This window comes from Leptonychotes weddellii, chromosome X (assembly GCF_054177405.1).
Source record: "Leptonychotes weddellii isolate Sample4059 chromosome X, ASM5417740v2, whole genome shotgun sequence".
NCBI classification, from domain to species: Eukaryota; Metazoa; Chordata; class Mammalia; order Carnivora; family Phocidae; genus Leptonychotes; species Leptonychotes weddellii.
This window is the reverse complement of record NC_138385.1, coordinates 69,303,913-69,322,869: the sequence shown is the minus strand read 5'-3', so window position 1 is coordinate 69,322,869 and position 18,957 is coordinate 69,303,913. Positions and strand designations below refer to the sequence as shown.

Here is an 18,957-nt window from a genome sequence, read left to right as displayed (position 1 = left end):
TTTAGGGTGCAGTTGGGAGTTTTTGGGGGGTGGTTTGGGTGGTATGGAAAAAATTGGAAGATGTTTTGTGGGTATAGTTGCATGTAATTTAAGACAAGGTTGGGTATAGGGGGGCCTGGGTGGCTCAGTCCTTAAGCATCTGCCTTCTGCTCGGGTCAAGATCCCAGGGCCCTGGGATCCAGTCCTGCATCGGGCTCTCTGCTCAGCGGGGAGCCTGCTTCTCCCTCTCCCTCTCCCACTCCCCCTGCTTGTGTTCCCTCTCTTGCTGTGTCTCTCTCTGTCAAATAAATAAATAAAATCTTAAAAAAAAAAAAAAGACAAGGTTGGGTATAGTGGTTATTGAAGAATGCTTTGGAGGCATAGTTTTGGGCTGCAGAGTATGGTTAGGAGGGTACATGGAGAGCGATTTGTGGTCCATGGGGGTGTTTTCGGTGCATACTGGGGTAGATGGGAGAGTGACTTGGAAGTGTTCTTTGGAGATTGATGGTTTCAGGGCTGATTGCAGATGGTTTAGGGGAACGAGTTCGGGGTAGTGAAGGGTAGTTTACTGCTACAGTTTGGGAGCCCACGGAGGGTGGATTGGGGGTATTGCTTGGGATCAATGGACAATAGTTTGGGAATGTAGTTGGGGGGATGATGGAGGGTGCTTTGGAGACAGAAGTTTAGAGTAGAGTTCAGAGGTGTGGTGGTCGCTGATAGAAGGCAGTTTGGGGTACTGCTTGGGGGTCCATTGGGGGGTGACTCGGGGTGAGGGGCGCCAGCCTGACCGCTGAGGGGGCGTGGCCTCGGTAGGGGAGCGCTCCGCCGCCCTCGAGAAAGCGTGTGCGCACGCGCTCCCAGCTGGTTAGCTCCCGGCGCTCCGAGGGCAGGAAAATCGAAGATCCAAACCGGCGCCTGCGCACTAGGTCTCCGCCGCTGCTGTGGTCTCGCGCCCCGCCCCCCGTCCCCCCCACCTCCCCCCAGGCTCGCGCTCAGCGGCGGCTGTGTCGGTGCCGCCGGGAGCGGACTGACCCGAGGTGAGGGTGGGGGGGCCGGGGTCCACCGGCCGCGGCCGAGCCGGCGCGCCTCTCCCACCCTCCCCGCGCCCCCCGCCCCGTCTGGCCCCCACAGCTAACAGTCGCGCGGCCGAACGCGGCCCACGGGCAGGGCGCGGAAGGGGAGTAGGCGCGAGGCCGGGGACGAGCGGGGGGCGGCGAGGGAGGGGCGCACCCACCACCCCTCCTGGCCCGCAGCGACCCCGCCTACGTCGCGGGACGAGGACCCTCGGTGAGTAACGCCCGCCGGGAGAAGAAGGGAGGAGACAGGGCGGGGTGAGGGCCCGGAAACGCCAACAGGGGATGTACCTGCGCGCGCACCCGCTACCTCTGACCCTGTGGTCTCGCTCCCGACCCCCACCTGACCTGACTACATCTTTTTTTAACCTCGATCTCTGGTCAGTCTTGGCCTCAGGACCTCCGATCTGACCCCCGACCTAACCATATTCTGGCCTAGCGTGATCCTCAATCCCTGTTTTGTTCCCTTAAACCCAGCCCTGACCCCAGACCCCACCCAGTTCTGTTCTCAGGATCCTTGGCCTGACCCTGTTCCATCTCTGAGGCTCATCCTGCCTTGTCCTGATCATCCCAATTTCTGGCCTGATGCTTGACCTGTCTGTTCCCTAAACTCTTGTCCAGCCCCTGAACCCCTTCCAGTCATGTCCTGTCCCCCTGACTGCAGTCTGATCCAGGTCTGTCCTGATTCCTGACCTCTGATTTCTAAACTTTCTCCCCATCCTGTGCTGTCCTCCTGGTCCCCTCCTGACTCCCCATCTCCATCCTGGCCCACCCCCTTTAGACCATCCCTCTGTTTCCTGCCCTGTCCCTGCCCCCAGCCCTGTGCTGTTTTCCCGTCTTCTCTTGTCCCATCACTGTCCTCATTCATATCCTTATTCTGTCCCAGTCTTTTCCTGTTCCTTACCTCCATCCTGAACCTGCCCTTTTCCCTCTCCCCTTCCTTGACCACCGTCTTGGCCTGTCCCTCATCATGTCTTCTGACTACTGTTCTATACTGACCCTGCCCTGCTCTTTTGTTCCTTGCTGCGCCCTACTTTTCTCTGACCCTTGTCCGGAACCTCACTCTATCCCATCCCCTGGCTGGTGTCCTGGCCTCCATCCTATGATCACACTGATTCTGTCTTGCCCCCTACACTCCTTCTTGTTATCTTCCTTCATCCCCTCCCAACCTCAGGCCCTCATTCTACTCCTTACCACACCCCTCCACCCTGTTCAGATCTCCCTTTTCCTAACACCCACTTTCCTCTCAGCCCAGAAGAACTGGGGTCCTGTTATACCCTGCCCCTGAACTTGGAGGTTCCACTGTTTCCATGATCTCAAGTTCATCCCAAATGCTTCTCTTAGCACGAACAAGAGCAAACAGCCTTGTGGGCCCTGTATGGCTAAAGGGGTTTTCGTATGTGATGTTCTTCACCTCCACCCAGTGATCTCGCGCAGAGCTTGCATTTGTCTCCCTGCCCCAGGAGGGCATGGAACTGTTCCTACATCCCCCACCCTCCCCAAGTGTGAAAGAACACCCTAAATTATTCAGTGAATCTCTGGGAGTCTGTGAGGTCTGGATCATGTTTCCAGCCTGGCTAGGTTGGGGGCTGCCCCATGTCGAGGTGGGGGGTGTGGTGAGCAAACATGCAGGACTCAGGAGTATGTGTGACTCTTCCATGTCACGTTACCCCCATCTCCTAGTCCTGATCCTGGGTGTGCATGATTTCTGCTTTCCTGGCCTGAAAAAGTCCATTCCAGGCCAGAGGCTTCAGGGCTTGGTAGGGGTGGGATGGGGGTGGGGGGTGGGTTCTATCCTCCTCTCAGCTGTAAGCAGTACAAATTTCGGTGCTAAGTCCATCCCACCTCTGGGGGGCAGGTGTGTTTGTGTTTGTGTGTGTGTGGAGGGGGTGTGTGTGTGTCACTGGGTGTTAGAATCAGTCCTGTCCAGTAGTGACAATAACAGCAAGAACAATACAGGGTTCTCTCACTGAATCTCCTTGATTCTGAGGACAGGCAGGGAGAATTTGGATAGCGAAAAGGTAACGTGTTATTCAGTTGTGTTTTGTTCCTGCATTTGTCATAGAGAGTAATGAGAGCTCAAATAACGAGATACTAGACCCATCTCTCTTTTTTTAATTATTTATTTTTTAAGATTTTATTTATTTATTTGACAGAGAGAGACAGCGAGAGAGGGAACACAAGCAGGGGGAGTGGGAGAGGGAGAAGCGGGCTCTCCGCGGAGCAGGGAGCCCGATGCGGGGCTCAATCCCAGGACCCTGGGATCATGACCTGAGCCGAAGGCAGACACTTAACGACTAAGCCGCCCAGGCGCCCCACTAGACCCATCTCTTATCTGAAACATTTATCCAAACCTTTTTTTTTTTTTAAGTAGGCTCCACGCCTAGCGTGGAGCCCAACTCAGGGCTTGAACTCATGACCCTGAGATCAAGACCTGAGCTGAGATCAGAGTCAGATGCTTAACCGACTGAGCCACCCAGGTGCCACTATCCAAACGTATTAATAACAACACAAGCGTTCTTCGTTGTCCCAATGTCTCTTTGGCACCTGACTTCTGAGAGGGAGAGCTCGGATAATTCAGGCAGTGAAAGATACCAAGTTATCTGAAGGGTTTTTTGCTTTTGCGTTTTACATAGTGAGTGGGGAGGGTTCAGATAATGAGGGATAACTGCTCCAGCTAAAAAATATATTCAAATCAATTCATTTCCCCGAGCTCCAGTGGCAGGAGTTGGGATAGTAAGAGGACTGTATTGTGTGAATATATTTGGTTCCTGCATTTTGCCTGGTGAGTAAGGGAAGCTCAGAGAGTACGGGACACCAGTTCTATCTCAAAGGTGTATCCAGATCCATTCAGTTCCTGTATGTGGATAGTGAGTGTTTGGAGAATTTATCTGAATAGGTTTGGTTCCTGCATTTTTGATGTTGAGTAGCGAGAGGTCTGATAATTATGGAAAACAACTCTGTTTCAAATATGTCTGGTTTGATAGTTAGGGAGGGTTCAATGTCTGTGGCAAGTAGGGAGGGTTTGGAGGCTGAAGGATACCAACTCTGTCTCAGCAGTGCATCTGAATACATTTAGTTCCTGATTTTGAATAGTGAGAGTTGGGACAAGTTTATTGGCTGGAAAACAGCTCTGTTTCAGATTTATCAGGTGAAGCTGAAGGATACCAGCTCTGTCTCAAAAAAAAAAAAAAAAAAAATACACACACACACTTGATTCCTGAGTTTGGATTGGGAGGAATATTGTCATTATGACAGCCAATACCTATCCAGCAGTTACCAAGGGCCAGTGACCGTGCTAGGCACGCTGTGAGTGTCGTAACTCACGTCATGCTTGCAACAGTCCTGTGAAGTACATCCTGTTGTCATCACCCCCGTTTTACAGATGAAGACGCTGAGGCAAAGAGAGGACAAGTGACTAGTCGGGGCAGCCGTTGGTGGCAGGGCGGGGTTGGATCCCAGAGCCGGGCTGGCTACCCCTACAGGAGGCCACGTGGGGCTCAGGTCCCAGCTGGGGCGGGGCCTAGAGGTTGGCCATCTTGCAGGCTGAGGACGTGTGCGGGTGATTCTGCCCCACCTGTCTGCTTGGCCCTGCTCTCCCCTCCTTACTCCTGCCCCAGCCCACCTCTGCATGGGCTTACTATTGTTGTTATTGCCCGTCATTAATGACGTGGTGTGAGTTTCCTTGTACTTTGAAATGCCTTCCAAAGCGACTGTGGCCTCTGTCGGCCCTATAACCGCTGTTTACCCATTTTACAGATGAGGAAAGCCAAGCCTTGATACTCAGTCTGCATTGCCAGCCAGAGATGCCCTCGGCCCTCTCAGCTCTGGTTTCATAAGTGTCCCTCTTCCCAGCATTCTTGCTGTCCCACAAGAGGCGGGAGAGGCCATGGCTGAGGGGACACTCCCCATTGACACCCAGCCACCCACCTTATGGCTGCTGCCTTCACCAGCCCTAGGCAGTGAAGGGGGGAGAAGGCGGTGGGTGAAAAGAGCCTTTGTGTCCCACGCCAGAAATCTCACCCCCAGGAAGAGAGGTGGGCAGGGTGGCGGGAGGCCTTGGTGGCACGCATATACATATATGGGGCGGGGCATTGCTTATACAGGGCTCCCCTCCACGCTTGGCCCCCCCCGCCGAGTGGGGAGGGAGCTTTCCTCACTCTGCTCTTTCACGTCACAGCCTGGGCTGCTGCGGGGGCCCAGGTTGGGCTTGGGCCCTGAGGTCACAGAACAGATGGTCCCAAATGGAGCACAGGATGTGTGGTATGTGCCGGGGCAGGCCAGAGCCCTCAATTTCCTTGACTCTGGCCAGAAATGCCCAAGGGGGAGGAGTGGGGCAGAGCCAGCCTGGATGTGAAGAAGCATGAGCCCCCTCCCCACTCCTCCTCCCTTGCAGGAGTAGCCTCTGTCCGCCTCCAGCCCAGGACCCGGCCTCCCGAGTTCTGAGTCCACCTGCTCTTAGGCCTCTGTGATCAGAATCAGGCCTCTTCACCTCTCCAAGCCCCAGCTTCCACATCTATGAGCTGGCTATGAAGAGCTGGGTCTGCGTCATCCTCCCAGGTTCGTAGGGACCAGGAGGGGTGAAAACATGCGTGTTTTGTCAGTTTGCTGGGATGATTTCCTCTGGAGGTGCAGAAGGTAGTAGGGTCTTGAAGCCCCGGTCTTTCCTTTGAGAAGCTGACCTCCTCTGTCCCCAGTTTGGGAAACTGCTACCTCAGTGAGGGTGGCAGTCCCCCCAAGACCTTCTCCCACCCGTGCCTTGTCCTGGGAGGGAAGGTAGGGGCCTCAGGCATGTGATGCTTGCTGCCAAGAGACACGTACTCGATTTACACCCGCGTGCCTAACACGTCCCCAGAACTCCATCCCCAGCTCCCAGGTAATACCCTTGGGTGGGCAGGGTCTCGTGGGCACGCGGGTAGGACCGGAGGCAGCCCACTCCCACAACCCTTAGCCCTTCTTCCTTAGTTCTCTACTAGGTGACTGGGGTGAGCGGGGACGTCTGGGCTCTTTTCTCGGCCATGCTGGACACCCTGAAGGGTCCCGGCCCTGAGATTGTCCCTAAGCGTGTCCTGAGCCCTGGTGACAGGCAGGCAAGGGTTAAGAGGTATGGGCCGGCCCAGTCCCTGGCCAGGTAGGCTGGGCTATTGCCTAGTGGGAGGCGGCCTAGGCGTCCGCCCCTGTGCTCGCCGCTTGCTGCCACCACCAGCTGGAACAGGGCCTGGCTGGGACAGCTGTTTTTTGAGGTACCTGAGGCCACCCCACAGCACCTCTCTGGCGTTGGTGAGCACCTGGGAACAGGGGGCCCAGGGGCAGGGTGGGGGGAGAAGGGTGTAGGGTGTACTACGGCTTCCCATGGGAGAAAGCCAGGTCTGTGCGAGGGGCGCAGCGAAGGAGGAGGGCCTGAGCAGAGGAGCGAAGCCCAAAATGTCCAATTTCCTCTCCTGGCATGAAGCCGATTCCTTGCCAGAAATGAACGAGAAGAAGGGATGGGGTAGAAGAGAAGCCAGAGTCCCCCTTCTCCACGGTCCCCCCTTCCTCCCTGTCCCCCTTCCTCCCCCTGGGGAGTAGCCTCTGCCTTCCTACAACCTGGGGCCTCGCCCCTGGGGAAAGCCCGGACCTGGCTGTTGAGAAACTGCTTGCCGACACCAGCCTGCCTCCATCTGTTTGCCCAGAGTGGGGGGCAGTCCCGGGCGCTGGGAGTTTGTATTTGCCCCAATAGCGGCAAGATCAGGGAATGCGGGGTCCCACTGAGGGTGGTAGGGCGCCACCCAGGTGAGGCGTCTCGGTTGTAAACAGTCATTACAGCCAGGAATTTCTTTCTCGGTTGTGCTGTCAGAAGGGCAGACCTGAAAAACCTGCTGCCCTGCCTCTGGGTGTGTGGGGGGGTCCCCTCTGCAGCTCTCCTGCTGCGGCCCATCAGGCGACAGGACTCAGGGGCTGGGGGAGGTAGTTAGGGAAGGGGACTGCTGGGATCCCCCTTCTCTCCATCTCCAGGTGGGGATGGGGCAGTTCTGGACCCTAAGGCGAAGGTGCAGAGGGCAGGCAAGCGGAGGCAGGGGGTTGGGAGCTGGGTGTGAGGGTGTGGGGCATTGACCCTGTGTCTAGCCTACCTGGTGACCCCATGACTCAGGCCCTAGCTATGTCCCCGAGGTCAGGCTGACAGGGTGGAGTCGGGGTTCCTGTCTAGACCCCGTGTTGACTTCCAGGATGCCGTGAGCTCCCAGGGAAGGAAGGCTCAAGGCAGCCCAGCGTGGGATGTGGGACCAATTCTGGTGAATGGGCCCATCAGTGAGGCGTTGAAGTTCCTGTTGGGGTGGAGCCCTGGGAGAGTTCCTCAAGCTTAACCGGGGGCTGGAGAAGAAGGAGCTCCAGAGCTTCGGGGCCCAAGAGGCTGAGCTGGGACCTCAAGGAAACCCTGCTGTGCTGGGCAATGTCAGGCCTTGGAGGGTGGGCATCTGCAGGGCACGTGTTGCTGCCTGGGTGTGCAAAAAGGCTTTGGGGACTGACCCCTGCCACTGAGGTTGAGGACAGGGAACCCCTGTTTTCTGGGAGCCGGTAGCAGGACTGGTGACACCACATTAGCAGCTTGGCCGCATCCCGCAACGGATAGATGGGGAAGGGGCTCGAACCCACACCTCCTTGGCCGTCTGGGTCTCCTCCACACCTGGCCACCATGGCAAGCTGGGGATTAGGAGGGGCTGGGGCCTCTGTGGCCTCATGAGGCCCTCCCAGTTGCCTGCTGCCCGTCCCAGGTCAGGCCAGGTGGTGGGAGGTGATGTCACCTGGCTCCCCAGCTGGGGACCGAGCAGGATGTGGGAGGGAAGGAGCAAACTCCAGAGGAGGGGACGAGGGCAGGGCTGGCAGCCAGCCAAGGCAGGCTCTGTGGTCAGCCAGGGTGTCTGGGGACAGAGAAGGAAGTAGGAGGCAGGAGGCTTGTTATCTGCAGCTGTGGACTTTGCTGCTCACCGTCCCAGCGGGGGTGACTCCCCTCTGCCCGGGACGGGACCGGGACCGACTGGGGTGGGCAGAGGGGCTGGAGGGGTCCTGGAGCCGAGTGAACACTCTCCCTATGGCACCGGGGCCGCAGGACGGAGTCAGGACAGGTAGAGACCCACAGATCTGGGCTAGATCCCTAGCCTGGCTCTCTCACTTATGCGACAGCCATTCATTGAGCGCTCACTGCTCGCTCAGAAGTGTTCTGAGTGCCAGAGATCCCGTGAAAACAGGACAGGTATGTTTCTTGTCCTCAAGAATGTGCAAGGGAAGCACAGTCTCTTGCTGGACAGCAGTTGTGAGGTGACCCAGGTGGGGGCCCACCGCTGGAAGTGACACGTAAGCCCCAGCATGTAAGTGAGAACCAGGGGCCGGAGAGGTGAGGCATGGCAAAGAGCACTCCAGACAGCAGCCGCAGCCTGGGCAAAGGCCCTGAGGCCTGCCGGGCCGGGAGCTTATGAGGAATTGGTGAGGTTGGAACAGCTCCACGGGGGAGGGTCAGGCCTTCTGTGCCTTACTGTCCTCATCTCGGAAACGGGGGCAATAATCACAGAACTGCCGTCAAAGGGTGGTTGGAAGATTCAGTGTGGCATGGAAGGTGACTGTTCCAAGACCCAGGTGCTTCATCAGGGCCCCCCTGTTGTTAGAGTTGGTTCAATCTATACCGTTAATTCTCCCTCCCTAGGTAAGACTCCTGACTGCGGCCCATGGGCCTCTGAGGAGGCGTCGTAAGTCCGCCCAGCTCCCCACGTGCTGTGCTTCCACTCAATGGGAAGGGAGCCGAGGTACCAGGGCCCAGTGGGGCCAGACACTGCCACAGAGGCTGAGAGGGCAGGCCAATCAGGAGGGCGGGGTCAGGGGACCCCTTACTCCCAGCTAGGCTGCAGGACGTTGGGTCGGGGCAGGGGTTGGGGGGACGCAGGACGTGCTTCCTTAATGGCTCCTGTGCGTCCCTGCCAGGCCCTGTCCAGCGATCAGCCACGGCCTCTCGACGGCACCAGGATGGAAGTCAAAGGTCAGCTGATCAGCTCTCCCACCTTCAGTGCCTCAGGTGGGTGGCTGGTTCCCCGCTCTGCCTCTTCCCCTGCTCTGAGTCACCACCTGCCTACTTGGAAAGGGTTGGTCCTTGGCCCCACGCTGCGCCAGGACGCCCTGGCTGATCTTTGCTCGGATCTTTGCTCCCTCTGTGTCTAGCTGCCCTGTTCGGAGAGGCTGCCCCCCAGGTGAAATCAGAGCGTTTGCGGGGACTGCTCGACCGGCAGCGAGCCCTGCAGGAGGCCCTGAGCCTGAAACTTCAGGAGCTCCGCAAAGTGTGTCTCCAGGAGGCGGTGAGGGCCTGGTCCTAAGTGTCTGGTGGGCGGGGGGTGAGGAGCCAGGGCCCCTAGGCAGGCAGGTGGGGGTGGCGAGTGCTGAGCCACCTGTCTGAGCTGTAGATTCCCTGTCACCCTCTAGCTCCTCAAAGCTCAACTTCGACGTCTTAGAGTCAGGAAAATCTGGCAGGACAGGCCCCCAATTCCCTATCAGCAATTTGAAATCCCCAAACCCTCCAAAACAATAGTTATTTCCAAAATCTGGCAGTAAAACCTGACCTGAACTGACAAGGGGTGAGTTACGATTTTGACTTACCCCTCTTGGTGTGAACGTCTACACAGTCAGCCAGGAACGCTAACGCAGTTCACAGCATGCGGCCCGGGGCCCTGAGGGGAGGGTGACAGGATACGCAGCGTATAGACCGCGTCGCCTTTACGAGAAATAAGAAATTCCAGGTTCCAAAGCAGGTCTCCCGACCTCCCACACCCACGGCCCCAGGGATTTGGGCCACCTGCCGGGGGATGGGGGGGCGACCTGGGAGGGAGGAGGAGAAGCGGCAGCCGTGGGGTGCTGGGCGTTACTGAGCTGCTAGTAGGACTTGCGGAGCTTCCGCCGTCATTCCTGCTTTGCGCCATTCCCCCAGCTAACCCTCGGTAGTCTCTGCCCCCGGCCCCCACCAGGAGCTGACCGGCCAGCTGCCCCCCGAGTGCCCGCTGGAGCCTGGGGAACGGCCCCAGCTGGTCCGCCGGCGGCCCCCTGCAGCCCGAGCCTACCCTGCATCGCACCCCAACCCAGCACACCGCTCCTTGTGCCCTGCTGAGGTGAACAGAGGGGCTTGCGGAGCAAGGTGGGGGAGGGACAGGTACAGAGGCGGCGCTGGGGTTGCGGCCAGGGCAGGGAGAGGCGAAGGTGACAAGGAAGCGGCTGGAGGGAGGTGGGATCCGGCTCTGGGGGAGGGTGCTGGGCCCCGTCCTAAGCCTCTCACCCTCAGGCAGAGGGATGTGTCTAGTCCCTACCCGAGGCAGGCCCCACCTGTGGAAGAAATGAGCTCCGCCCCAGGCCAGGCCCCGCCCCCGGGTCCCTGTGCCCGGCCGGCTCGCACATGTGGTCCCGTCCTGCCCCGTCGGGCGCGCCCCGCAGGAGCTGGCTCTCGAGGCCCTGGAGCGCGAGGTGTCCGTGCAGCAGCAGATCGCGGCCGCCGCCCGCCGCCTGGCCTTGGCCCCCGAGCTGAGCGGCGAGCAGCGCCGGCGCCGGCGCCAGGTGCAGGCAGATGCGCTGCGGAGGCTGCACGAGCTGGAAGAACAGCTGGGGGACCTCCGGGCCCGCCTCGGCCTCCCGGGGCTCCCCCCGCCACAGCCGCTGGCCCTGGCCGCGGGGGCCGTCGTCGCCGCCCAGGGAATGTGCCTGGGCACGCGCCTCGCTCAGCTCAGCCAAGGTGAGCCGCCCGCCCCGCCGCTGCCCGGGCGAAGGGGGAGCGTGGGCGGGGGCCGAGGGGCGGGGCGGGGAGACGGCCAGGCCGAGTGGGAGCCAGGCGGGACTGGAGGGCCCCGACCGTAAGGGCGGTCGTGACAAACTGGCTCTGTGGCAAGGGTGGGGCCCCTGGGAACTTGACCAGGTGGCCCCAGGAAAATGAGGAGCCAAGCCGCGGGTGGTCTTGGATTCAGGTAAAGGTGGGTTCTTGGGAAGGAACGGGCCGGGGAGGAGACCGTCGGGGGGCGCAAGGGGACGGCACCCAGGCCTTGCCTTGAAAGGCCCGGGTCTCCCCCTTCTCGCCTGTAGAGGACGTAGTTCTGCACTCGGAGAGCAGCTCCCTCTCGGAGTCTGGGGCCAGCCATGATAATGGTGAGGACTCCTGTCCCCCAAACCCGCCCATCCTTTGATGCTCAGCCCCGCCACACCCTCTGTAACCCCTCCTGAGCCAGGCCCCGTCCTCGCATGGGGCCCCCATCTTTCTTGCTTCTCGCTGCCCAGCTCATGATCCCCAGTTCCAGCCTCGAGCCTTAGCTCCTGCCCCGCCCTCTGCCGCTGCCTGCCCGCCCCCCCCCCCGTCCCTGCCCACAGCCCTGCCCGCAGCCCATCTGGCCCCCCCTCATTGGCTTTTCCCCCACTTTCCGCCTTCCTCCCAGAGGAGCCACGTGGCTGCTTCCCTCTGGCCGAGCGCCCCTCACCACCCAAGGCCTGGGACCAGCTGCGGGCCGTATCTGGGGGCAGCCCTGAGCGGCGAACCCCATGGAAACCACCCCCGTCAGATCTTTACGGGGATCTGAAGAGCCGGCGGAACTCTGTGGCCAGCCCCACCAGGTGAGGCTGAGCCCCTTCCCTCCCCCCCCCCCCCAAGCCTGGAGGGGGATCCTAAGCCTGGCTGGGCAGGAGGGCCTGCTGGTGGGTATGGTCTCTAACCTGGGCCTGCCCATCTCTGTCTAGCCCGACGCGCTCGCTGCCCAGGAGTGCCTCCAGTTTTGAGGGGCGAAGCGTGCCTGCCACCCCTGTCCTCACCCGGGGCGCTGGCCCCCAGCTTTGCAAGTAAGGGGACTCTGAGGGTGGGTTTGAGGACTGGAAGAAGAACTGTTAGTTCTGACTAGAAGAGCATTAGCAAAGGGTTGGGATGTGAGAGGCTGCGCTTTGAAAAGTATATTTGGCACAAGTCACTTCCTTTCTCTGAATCTTGGCTCCTCGTCTGTGAGATGGGCGTAATATCTGCTTCTGAAGGACGCTGTGGGCATATTAAGTCCTGGTTAACATGTACTGAGCGCCTAACATCTGCTGGGAAGCCGTGTTCTGCACGGTATAGATCCCTGTAATTGTCCTAAGATCCCCGCCAGGTAGGTGCTGTCGTTATTCCCATTTTATGGATGAGGAGCCTGAGGCACAGAGCGGTTAAGTGACTTGGTAGTAGACCGAAGACCTGGTGTTTGAACCCAGGCTGGTTTGCTTCTAGAGTCCGTGCTTTGAACCGCTGCACCCTCCTACTTCTTGAACAAATACTTGCTAAGCGCCTGCTTTTCCCAGGCTGTGAGCAGAACAAAGTCCCTGTCCTTCTGGCACTCAAATCCTGTGAACGGTGGCTGATAGTTCGGGGTGGTTCAGACACACGGGGGGCGAGGAGGGGAGGACAGAGAGTTCAGGAAGTTGGATTCCAGGCCCAGGGATTAGGACCCCACTGTGGAGGGGGCGGGGAGCTGTGAGACACACCCCCGCAGGGCAGGGGGCCCCAGGCGTTGGGAAGAGCCCTCTGCCGGCCCTCCTCTGTCAGTCCTTCCTCTCCAGCGCTGCACACGCTTACATCTCCTTTGGCACTAACAACCACCCCCCCTTTCGTCTTCCGTCCCTCTGCCCCCAGCGTGGGACAGAACCTCCGCTGCCTTGTCCGTGTACCCCACCTAACCCCTTGATACACCAGGTCTCTAACCCTGGGGCCCTTCCGGAGATGCGCAAGTGAGAGCTCAGGAAGAGGTGGGGTCCGGCGGGCGCCCGGCCACTCCCGTCACCCCCACCTCTGCGTCCCCAGACCCGAAGGCCTGCATTCTCGCCAGTGGTCCGGCAGCCAGGACTCCCAGATGGGCTTCCCCCGGGCAGAGCCTGCCTCCGACCGCGCCTCCCTCTTCGCAGCCCGCACCCGTCGCAGCAACAGCTCTGAGGCCCTGCTCGTGGACCGGGCGGCCGGTGGGGGAGCTGGCTCCCCGCCTGCGCCTCTGGGTCCCCCTGCCGCTGGCCCCCCGGTCTGCAAGAGCAGCGAGGTGCTGTACGAGCGCCCCCAACCAACCCCTGCCTTCTCCTCCCGCACAGCTGGCCCCCCAGACCCTCCCCGGGCTGCCCGGCCTAGCTCAGCTGCCCCTGCCTCCCGTGGGGCCCCCCGGCTCCCGCCCGTGTGCGGGGACTTCCTCTTGGACTATTCCCTGGACCGGGGCCTGCCCCGCAGCGGCGGCAGCGGTGGGCCAGGCTGGGGGGAGCTGCTGCCTGCAGCTGAGGTCCCAGGAGCCCTCTCCCGCCGGGACGGGCTCCTCACCGTGCTCCCAGGCCCACCACCCGTGTATGCAGCTGACGGCAGCAGCCCCCTCCTCCGCAGCAAGGACCCCCACGCCCGTGCCACCCGCACCAAGCCGTGCGGCCTGCCCCTGGAGGCCGCCGAGGGGCCGGACGTGCATCCGAACCCTCTGCTGTGGATGCCCCCGCCCACCCGGATCCCCCCGGCCGGGGAGCGCATCGGCCACAAGAACCTTGCCCTGGAGGGGCTGCGGGACTGGTACATCCGCAACTCGGGACTGGCCGCCGGGCCGCAGCGGCGGCCTGTGGTCCCCCACGTGGGCCCGCAGCACCCGCCCTTCCTCCATGCCCGCTGCTATGAGGTGGGCCAGGCCCTGTACGGGGCCCCCAGCCAGGCGCCGCTCCCACACTCGAGGAGTTTCACGGCACCCCCTGTCTCCGGCAGGTATGGGGGGGGCTTTTACTGACGGGTAGGGGTCTCTTGAGGCAGATGGCAAGCCAGTCACGGTAGCTAAAGACTCAGACCGCGAGAGAACTAGCCGCCGCCTCGGCCTGGGGTCCTGGGCCCTGCCTGACCTGCATGAGTCCATGGGGTCTCGGTGGAGGGGTGTCTTGGGCCCTGGCAGCGGCGGCAGTTGTCTACCAAGCTGTAGAAGAATTCCAGTATTTGAACAAAACAGTGCATGTCAGCTGAAAATGAGCCTTGAAAGCAGGGTGCTGGGAGGAAGGGCCTCCCGGGGCCCTCACCTTTCTCTTCTTCCTTTGGCCGTGCCCCCATGCTTGCGAGCCTAAAGGTGCTGTCCTGTGCCTGCCTCCGCCTCTTTAACGAGCCTCTTTTCCTCTCTTTCTGTGTCTTGTCCGTCTTTTCCTTTCTCTGTCTTGCCGCCCTGTCCGGATTCCTGCTCCCCCTCCTAAAGATACTACGCGGACTTCCTGTACCCCCCGGAGCTGAGCGCTCGTTTAAGTGACCTGACGCTAGAGGGGGAGCAGCCCTCCAGTTCTGACCCCCAGACCCCGGGGACGCTGGTCTGACCCCTTCTGATACACCCCTTGTTGGCCTGGGCACGACTATAGTCTGGGGGAGCGCACAGCTGACCTCGCTGAACCCTGGGGTGTGGTTGCTGTCGGTCCTGGGGGGTGCCGACCTGATCTTCCAAGGCCCCTGGCTCCTCGTGGACCCACAAAGGTGTCTGACACCCTGCTTCCCCTCTCACACTGTGCTGGGAACTGGGGCCCTCAGCCAGCTTAAGAGGGGCAATGGTGTAACAGGGACTCCAGGCCCCTTTCTCCATTTCTGTTTACACTTGTGATTTAGGTCTTCACTGTCTTCCCCCAACACTAGACGTTTTATAAAAGGGAAACTGTGATCTCGTCCTGGTTGGGTTCATTCCTGTCCCCACGCCCAGCCTGTTCCATTCAGGAAACCCCACCCCCCTAAAATAAACGGACCATATAGGGTCTCAGGGCCCTTTTCGGGGCAGCCAGGAGACTCTGGTGTGAACAGGACCCCCCGCCACCCCCCACCAGGCCAGTTCTTGAGGAGGTGGGCTCTCTGCCCACATTTGGAAGGACTGAAGTCTGGGTAGGGGGCTTCGGTTCATTTTCCTACCCCCAGGGGCGCCCGAGGGAGCCCCAGTCCTTGTCCGCCTGTCTGTGCCCGCTGCCTGTACCCGCAGGATGAGATGGCCCAGCCCCCGCGCTATCTAGCCCCGTCAGGCAGCCGGCCGTGCGGGGGGGGGCCGGGGGCAGAGCGGCTGGGTGTGTCACGTCCTGGGATGCTGTGGTGGTGAAGCCTGGCATCCGCTCGATGCCAGTAAAATCCTCAGGTGACCGCTGGCCAAAAGCTGCGTCACATCTTCCTTGGCTTGCTTTCCACCCACCACTTTTTAAAACAAATCTACACAAGCTGTGTTTTCTATGATACCTTTCTGTGACTTTCTGGAGGTGGGGGTCCCCCTACCTCCTTTACCTGGTGTTAAACTTTTCTTTTTCTACCAATGGATCTGGGCCCAAGACACTACCCACACTGGAAGGGGATTTCTACAATAAATGTGTAAACCGAACCCACGTGTCACTCCTCTTGTCTGCCTGGCCTTGGGGGCCCACACCTGCAGTTAGGACCAGGTAATAGATTTTCATGATGCCAGATTATAGAAAACACACACTGGAAACAGCGTGTGATAATGGCGTCCGCTTGGGCTTTACTTGCTGGCATGCGGGGCGAAAGTTCCGCTGTCTGCGCTCAGATCCCTCCCGGCCCCGAACGGGAGCCCTCGGTGATGCAAGTGATGGCCAACGCCGCGCTTTATGGCCTCGTGTTTGTGCTGCTCCAGGGGAACCCCTTGCTTCGAGGACGGGACCGAGAGCTCCCCCCGCCCTTCAGTCCACGTACTTGACAGCGACCTAGGCAGAGAGAGTCCAGCAGAACTGAAAAGCAGAAGGCCACTTCTGGCCACTGAAATGCACGGACCTGACCCCGAAGCCCACGTTGGCTTCAGCGATGCAACAGCCTTTATTGTTGCGGTAACACTGATTACACATGCCCCATTCCGGGTCAGGGCTACCCCCACCCCATCCCACCCCTTGGTCCTCATCACTGTGGAACTTTGGAGAGGGGGCAGAATCCCTAAGCAGAGCTGGAGAGAGGCATGTGGGTCACCCGGAACCACGCGTTCAACAGGGTCAGGATGCCTGAATCCTTTGTCCTGATGGGGGCTGGGAACATTGGGACCCGGGTTCAAGATTTGGCAATGCCCTGACTTGGTTTCAAAGCTGGGGTAGGGTCTGGAAAAGCCTTATTAGCCCCAGGTTCAAGAGAATGCCTTGGTCCCAGATCCCAGCTTTGGGGCTGAGCATGGGAGATGGGTGGGTCCCAGATTGGGGGTGGGGGAGTATCTCTGGGTCCAGAGTTTGAGGTTGGCTACAGATGCCCTGGGCTCCAAGCCCCAAGTTCAGGGCTGGGGAAGAGTGGTCCCCTAGGTAACAGGGGGCTGGGTAGGAGGGATATCCCAATTTTGGACCTGGGGTGGGGAGGGTGGCAGATGTCCTTTGGTTTTTGAACTGGACGGGGCCCTCTACTTCAAGGGCTGGGAAAGGGCTCTGGGTCCCGGTATACAGGGCCAGGGTGGGGGTGGCATTCTCCAGGTCTTGGGTACAGATCTCAGACCCCTAGGATCCAGCCTCCTGCTCTTGTCCCAGCGCTTCCAGTAGCAGCCCCATTGGCGTCCGCTTGAGACCAATACTCTCAATCTTGTTCTCGATCTTGTTCTTGAGGTTTCGCAGGCGCAGCGAGGCGTGCACCAGAATCACTGTGGGCAGTGCCGAGAAGAGTGGGGTCAGTGGGCTGAGACCTCAGCTTTTAGCCAATGGGGGCCCACAGAGGGGAACTGGAGCACGGGCAGGCCGGCAGAGTGGTCAGTGGTCAGGATGCCTGCGATCGGAAAGCGTGGCCGAGTAAGGAGCCTTGCGACAGGGGCGGGGCAGGGAGGGCGCAAGGTAACAGGGACGTGGCCGGCGGAAGACACTGAGCACCAGGAGCGCGGCCTGAAAGGGCGCTAGTAAGAGGGGCGTTCCCAGAAGAGGGGAGGCAACGCGGGGGAAGGCGCTCGGGGAAGGCGACGCGTCCCAGCCCCCTCTTAGGGCAGGGCCGGCCTGCCGCTGTGCGCAGGCGCCGGCCGTTGCTCGGGCTATGGCCGGGCAGCGGGTACTCACGAAGCACGGGCCCGGCGACGCTCAGCAGGAAGGTGCAAGCGCCGCCCACGGCCCAGAGGACCAGCAGGCCGACGGCGAGCACTGCGGCCAGGCAGGCGGCGGGGTGACTGCGGCGGCAGCGGCGCACGGCTGCTTGAGTCTCAGCCGCCCACACCAGCGCGCCAAGGGCCACCGTCACCACCAGCGCGCTTAGGAGGGTGTGCAGCGGGCGCACGTACCTGCGAGGACAACGGAACTGAGCTAGCCCGGCCGACGGCGCGAGGGCTGCCCAGCCTCCAAGCCTCCCCGTCCACCCAGTCCCGGGCTCCAAGAGCCCTGGCTCCCCCCTCTCAGGGCCCCCCAGCGCGGCAAAAAACTCCTGCCAGTCCTCTCTCCCCACGGGTCCACCCTCCAGGGCTCCCGACTCCCAGGAGCCCTGGGGGCCCTCATTTCCTTTTCGTCGATCCTACAGTCCCATCTTCCTTAGCTCTCCCGTTTCAGGCCCTCTCATGCCGCTAGGCCTAAGCCTCCAGGCTCCCAGCCCTTGCCAGCTCTTTTCTTCCAGCCCTACCCCCCGCGGGGCCCCTCTCTAACCCCTCTCCAACCCCCGCTAGACCCCACCGACCCCGCCCCCAAATCCACCCTTTGAGCCCAACCCTGTAGATTCCTCTTCCAGGCCTTCTGTCTCCAGACATTTCCCTCTCCGCGGGCCCAGAGTCTTTACAAGACCCCTTCCAGGCTTCCTCCCCTTCAAGTCCCCCATCCAGGTCCCCACTCCCTATAGATCTCTCCCTCCATCATTGCTAGAACCCCTTCCACGTTTTCAGTACCACTCTTAACTTCCAGCCCTGCCCAAGTCCCTCCAGGTTCTCCATCCTTCTCTGGTCTCAAGCCTTCCACCTCTGGGTCCTCCCTCTTGGTTCAAGTTCCCCAAGAGGTACTTGCTGCTGGAACGTTCCAATCACAGCCAGGCTCCCCTCCACGCCCAGAGCCTCCGCGAGCCCACCCTCCCAACCCTTCAACTTCACCACATCCCTGTCCTTGTCTCTGCCCGAAGTCCTCCAAGGCCGCCTTAATCGGGCCCCATCACTCACGTCCTCCCCCTGCACCCCCACTTTCACTTTCAGGCCCTCCTTATCTTCAGGTCCACTTCCTTACCCATCTTCCCCTCCAGCCCCACATTCTCCATCCTCAGGCCATATCCCACCCAAGGCACTCCTTATAACCGTGTTCGACTTCCTTCAAGTCTCCCCTCCCATGCCCCGGAGATTTTCCATCTCTAATGAACTCGCCCCCTTGCAGCCTTGCATCCCCCTCCGTTCCTCAAAACCCCACGGGTCCACCCTCCCTGCCCCGCAGGCGTCCCTGGCCAACCGGCGTCTCCCTCCCTCCCTCACCCAGCCAGAGCGAGACTGAAGCCGAAGCACAGAAGGTAGTTGGTTTGGTAGTAGAGGAGGTTGTTGATGACGCGGTGGCACCATCGCTGCGGGTCGCACGGATCCGGAGCCGCCAGACGCGCCGACCCCAGAACGAAGTCATCCAGGGCGCGTAGCGGTGGCAGCCGCACCTCCGACATCCTGCCGGTCGTTGTAGCTGTACCAGCCAGAAGAGCGGCCGGACTACAACCCCCGTTGCACCCCGCGCCACCGCGAGGGACACCGGGAAATGGAGTCTAGGTCCAACGGCTGCTATCTCAACCACCCAGGCGGACTACGCAGTAGCAATGCACGTGACCGGAAATGCCAGCAACACGCCGGAACTGTAAGGCAGCAGGGGCTGCCGGGAAATCAAGTCGCCGCCGCCGGGCGAGGCGCTCCCACCCATCCCCAGGTGGGGGCGCCCAAGGGGCTGTTCTGAGCCGTGCTGATGGCTCAAGTACACAGTGGTCCGACATTCTAGGACACGCGCACACACACATTCTGGGACA

The 18,957-nt window shown here is 60.6% G+C and overlaps 2 protein-coding genes across 14 annotated transcripts; one reads left to right on the top strand and one right to left on the bottom strand.

The window, feature by feature from the left end:
• Positions 1-915: 915 nt before the first annotated feature.
• CCDC120 (coiled-coil domain containing 120) lies at positions 916-15,403 on the top strand. Of its 12 annotated transcripts, none has more exons than XM_081808894.1 (12): positions 916-1,266; positions 5,233-5,315; positions 5,449-5,612; positions 8,731-8,830; positions 9,006-9,096; positions 9,240-9,373; positions 10,037-10,177; positions 10,497-10,791; positions 11,136-11,198; positions 11,483-11,657; positions 11,781-11,879; positions 12,865-15,403. In XM_081808894.1, exons 5-12 carry the CDS (start codon positions 9,048-9,050, stop codon positions 13,805-13,807), a joined length of 1,899 nt encoding a protein of 632 aa, XP_081665020.1. In that variant the 5' UTR covers positions 916-1,266; positions 5,233-5,315; positions 5,449-5,612; positions 8,731-8,830; positions 9,006-9,047; the 3' UTR covers positions 13,808-15,403. The 12 variants fall into 12 exon arrangements, with proteins under 12 accessions (XP_081665020.1, XP_081665019.1, XP_081665018.1 ...); XM_081808891.1 differs by lacking the exon at positions 916-1,266 and adding an exon at positions 2,847-5,089; XM_081808893.1 differs by lacking the exon at positions 5,233-5,315.
• Positions 15,404-15,833: 430 nt separating this feature from the next.
• On the bottom strand, positions 15,834-18,760 carry PRAF2 (PRA1 domain family member 2). 2 transcript variants are annotated; one of them, XM_006738386.3, is made up of 3 exons: positions 18,428-18,733; positions 17,052-17,269; positions 15,834-16,648 (listed from the first exon to the last, which is right to left on the bottom strand). In XM_006738386.3, exons 1-3 carry the CDS (start codon positions 18,604-18,606, stop codon positions 16,509-16,511), a joined length of 537 nt encoding a protein of 178 aa, XP_006738449.1. In that variant the 5' UTR covers positions 18,607-18,733; the 3' UTR covers positions 15,834-16,508. The 2 variants fall into 2 exon arrangements, with proteins under 2 accessions (XP_006738449.1, XP_081665037.1); XM_081808911.1 differs by having other exon boundaries at positions 16,628-16,770; positions 18,428-18,760.
• Positions 18,761-18,957: the final 197 nt, after the last annotated feature.

Coding starts and splice junctions, on each gene's coding strand:
- PRAF2 (XM_006738386.3), bottom strand. CDS start 18,606: ATGTCGGAGGTGCGGCTGCCACCGCTACGCGCCCTGGATGACTTCGTT. Junction 17,270..18,427: donor TTCAGTCTCGCTCTGGCTGG/GTGAGGGAGGGA, acceptor TTGTCCTCGCAG/GTACGTGCGCCCGCTGCACA. Junction 16,649..17,051: donor CGTCGCCGGGCCCGTGCTTC/GTGAGTACCCGC, acceptor CACTGCCCACAG/TGATTCTGGTGCACGCCTCG.
- CCDC120 (XM_081808899.1), top strand. CDS start 9,048: ATGGAAGTCAAAGGTCAGCTGATCAGCTCTCCCACCTTCAGTGCCTCA. Junction 10,178..10,496: donor GCTCCTTGTGCCCTGCTGAG/GTGAACAGAGGG, acceptor CGCGCCCCGCAG/GAGCTGGCTCTCGAGGCCCT. Junction 11,658..11,780: donor TCTGTGGCCAGCCCCACCAG/GTGAGGCTGAGC, acceptor ATCTCTGTCTAG/CCCGACGCGCTCGCTGCCCA.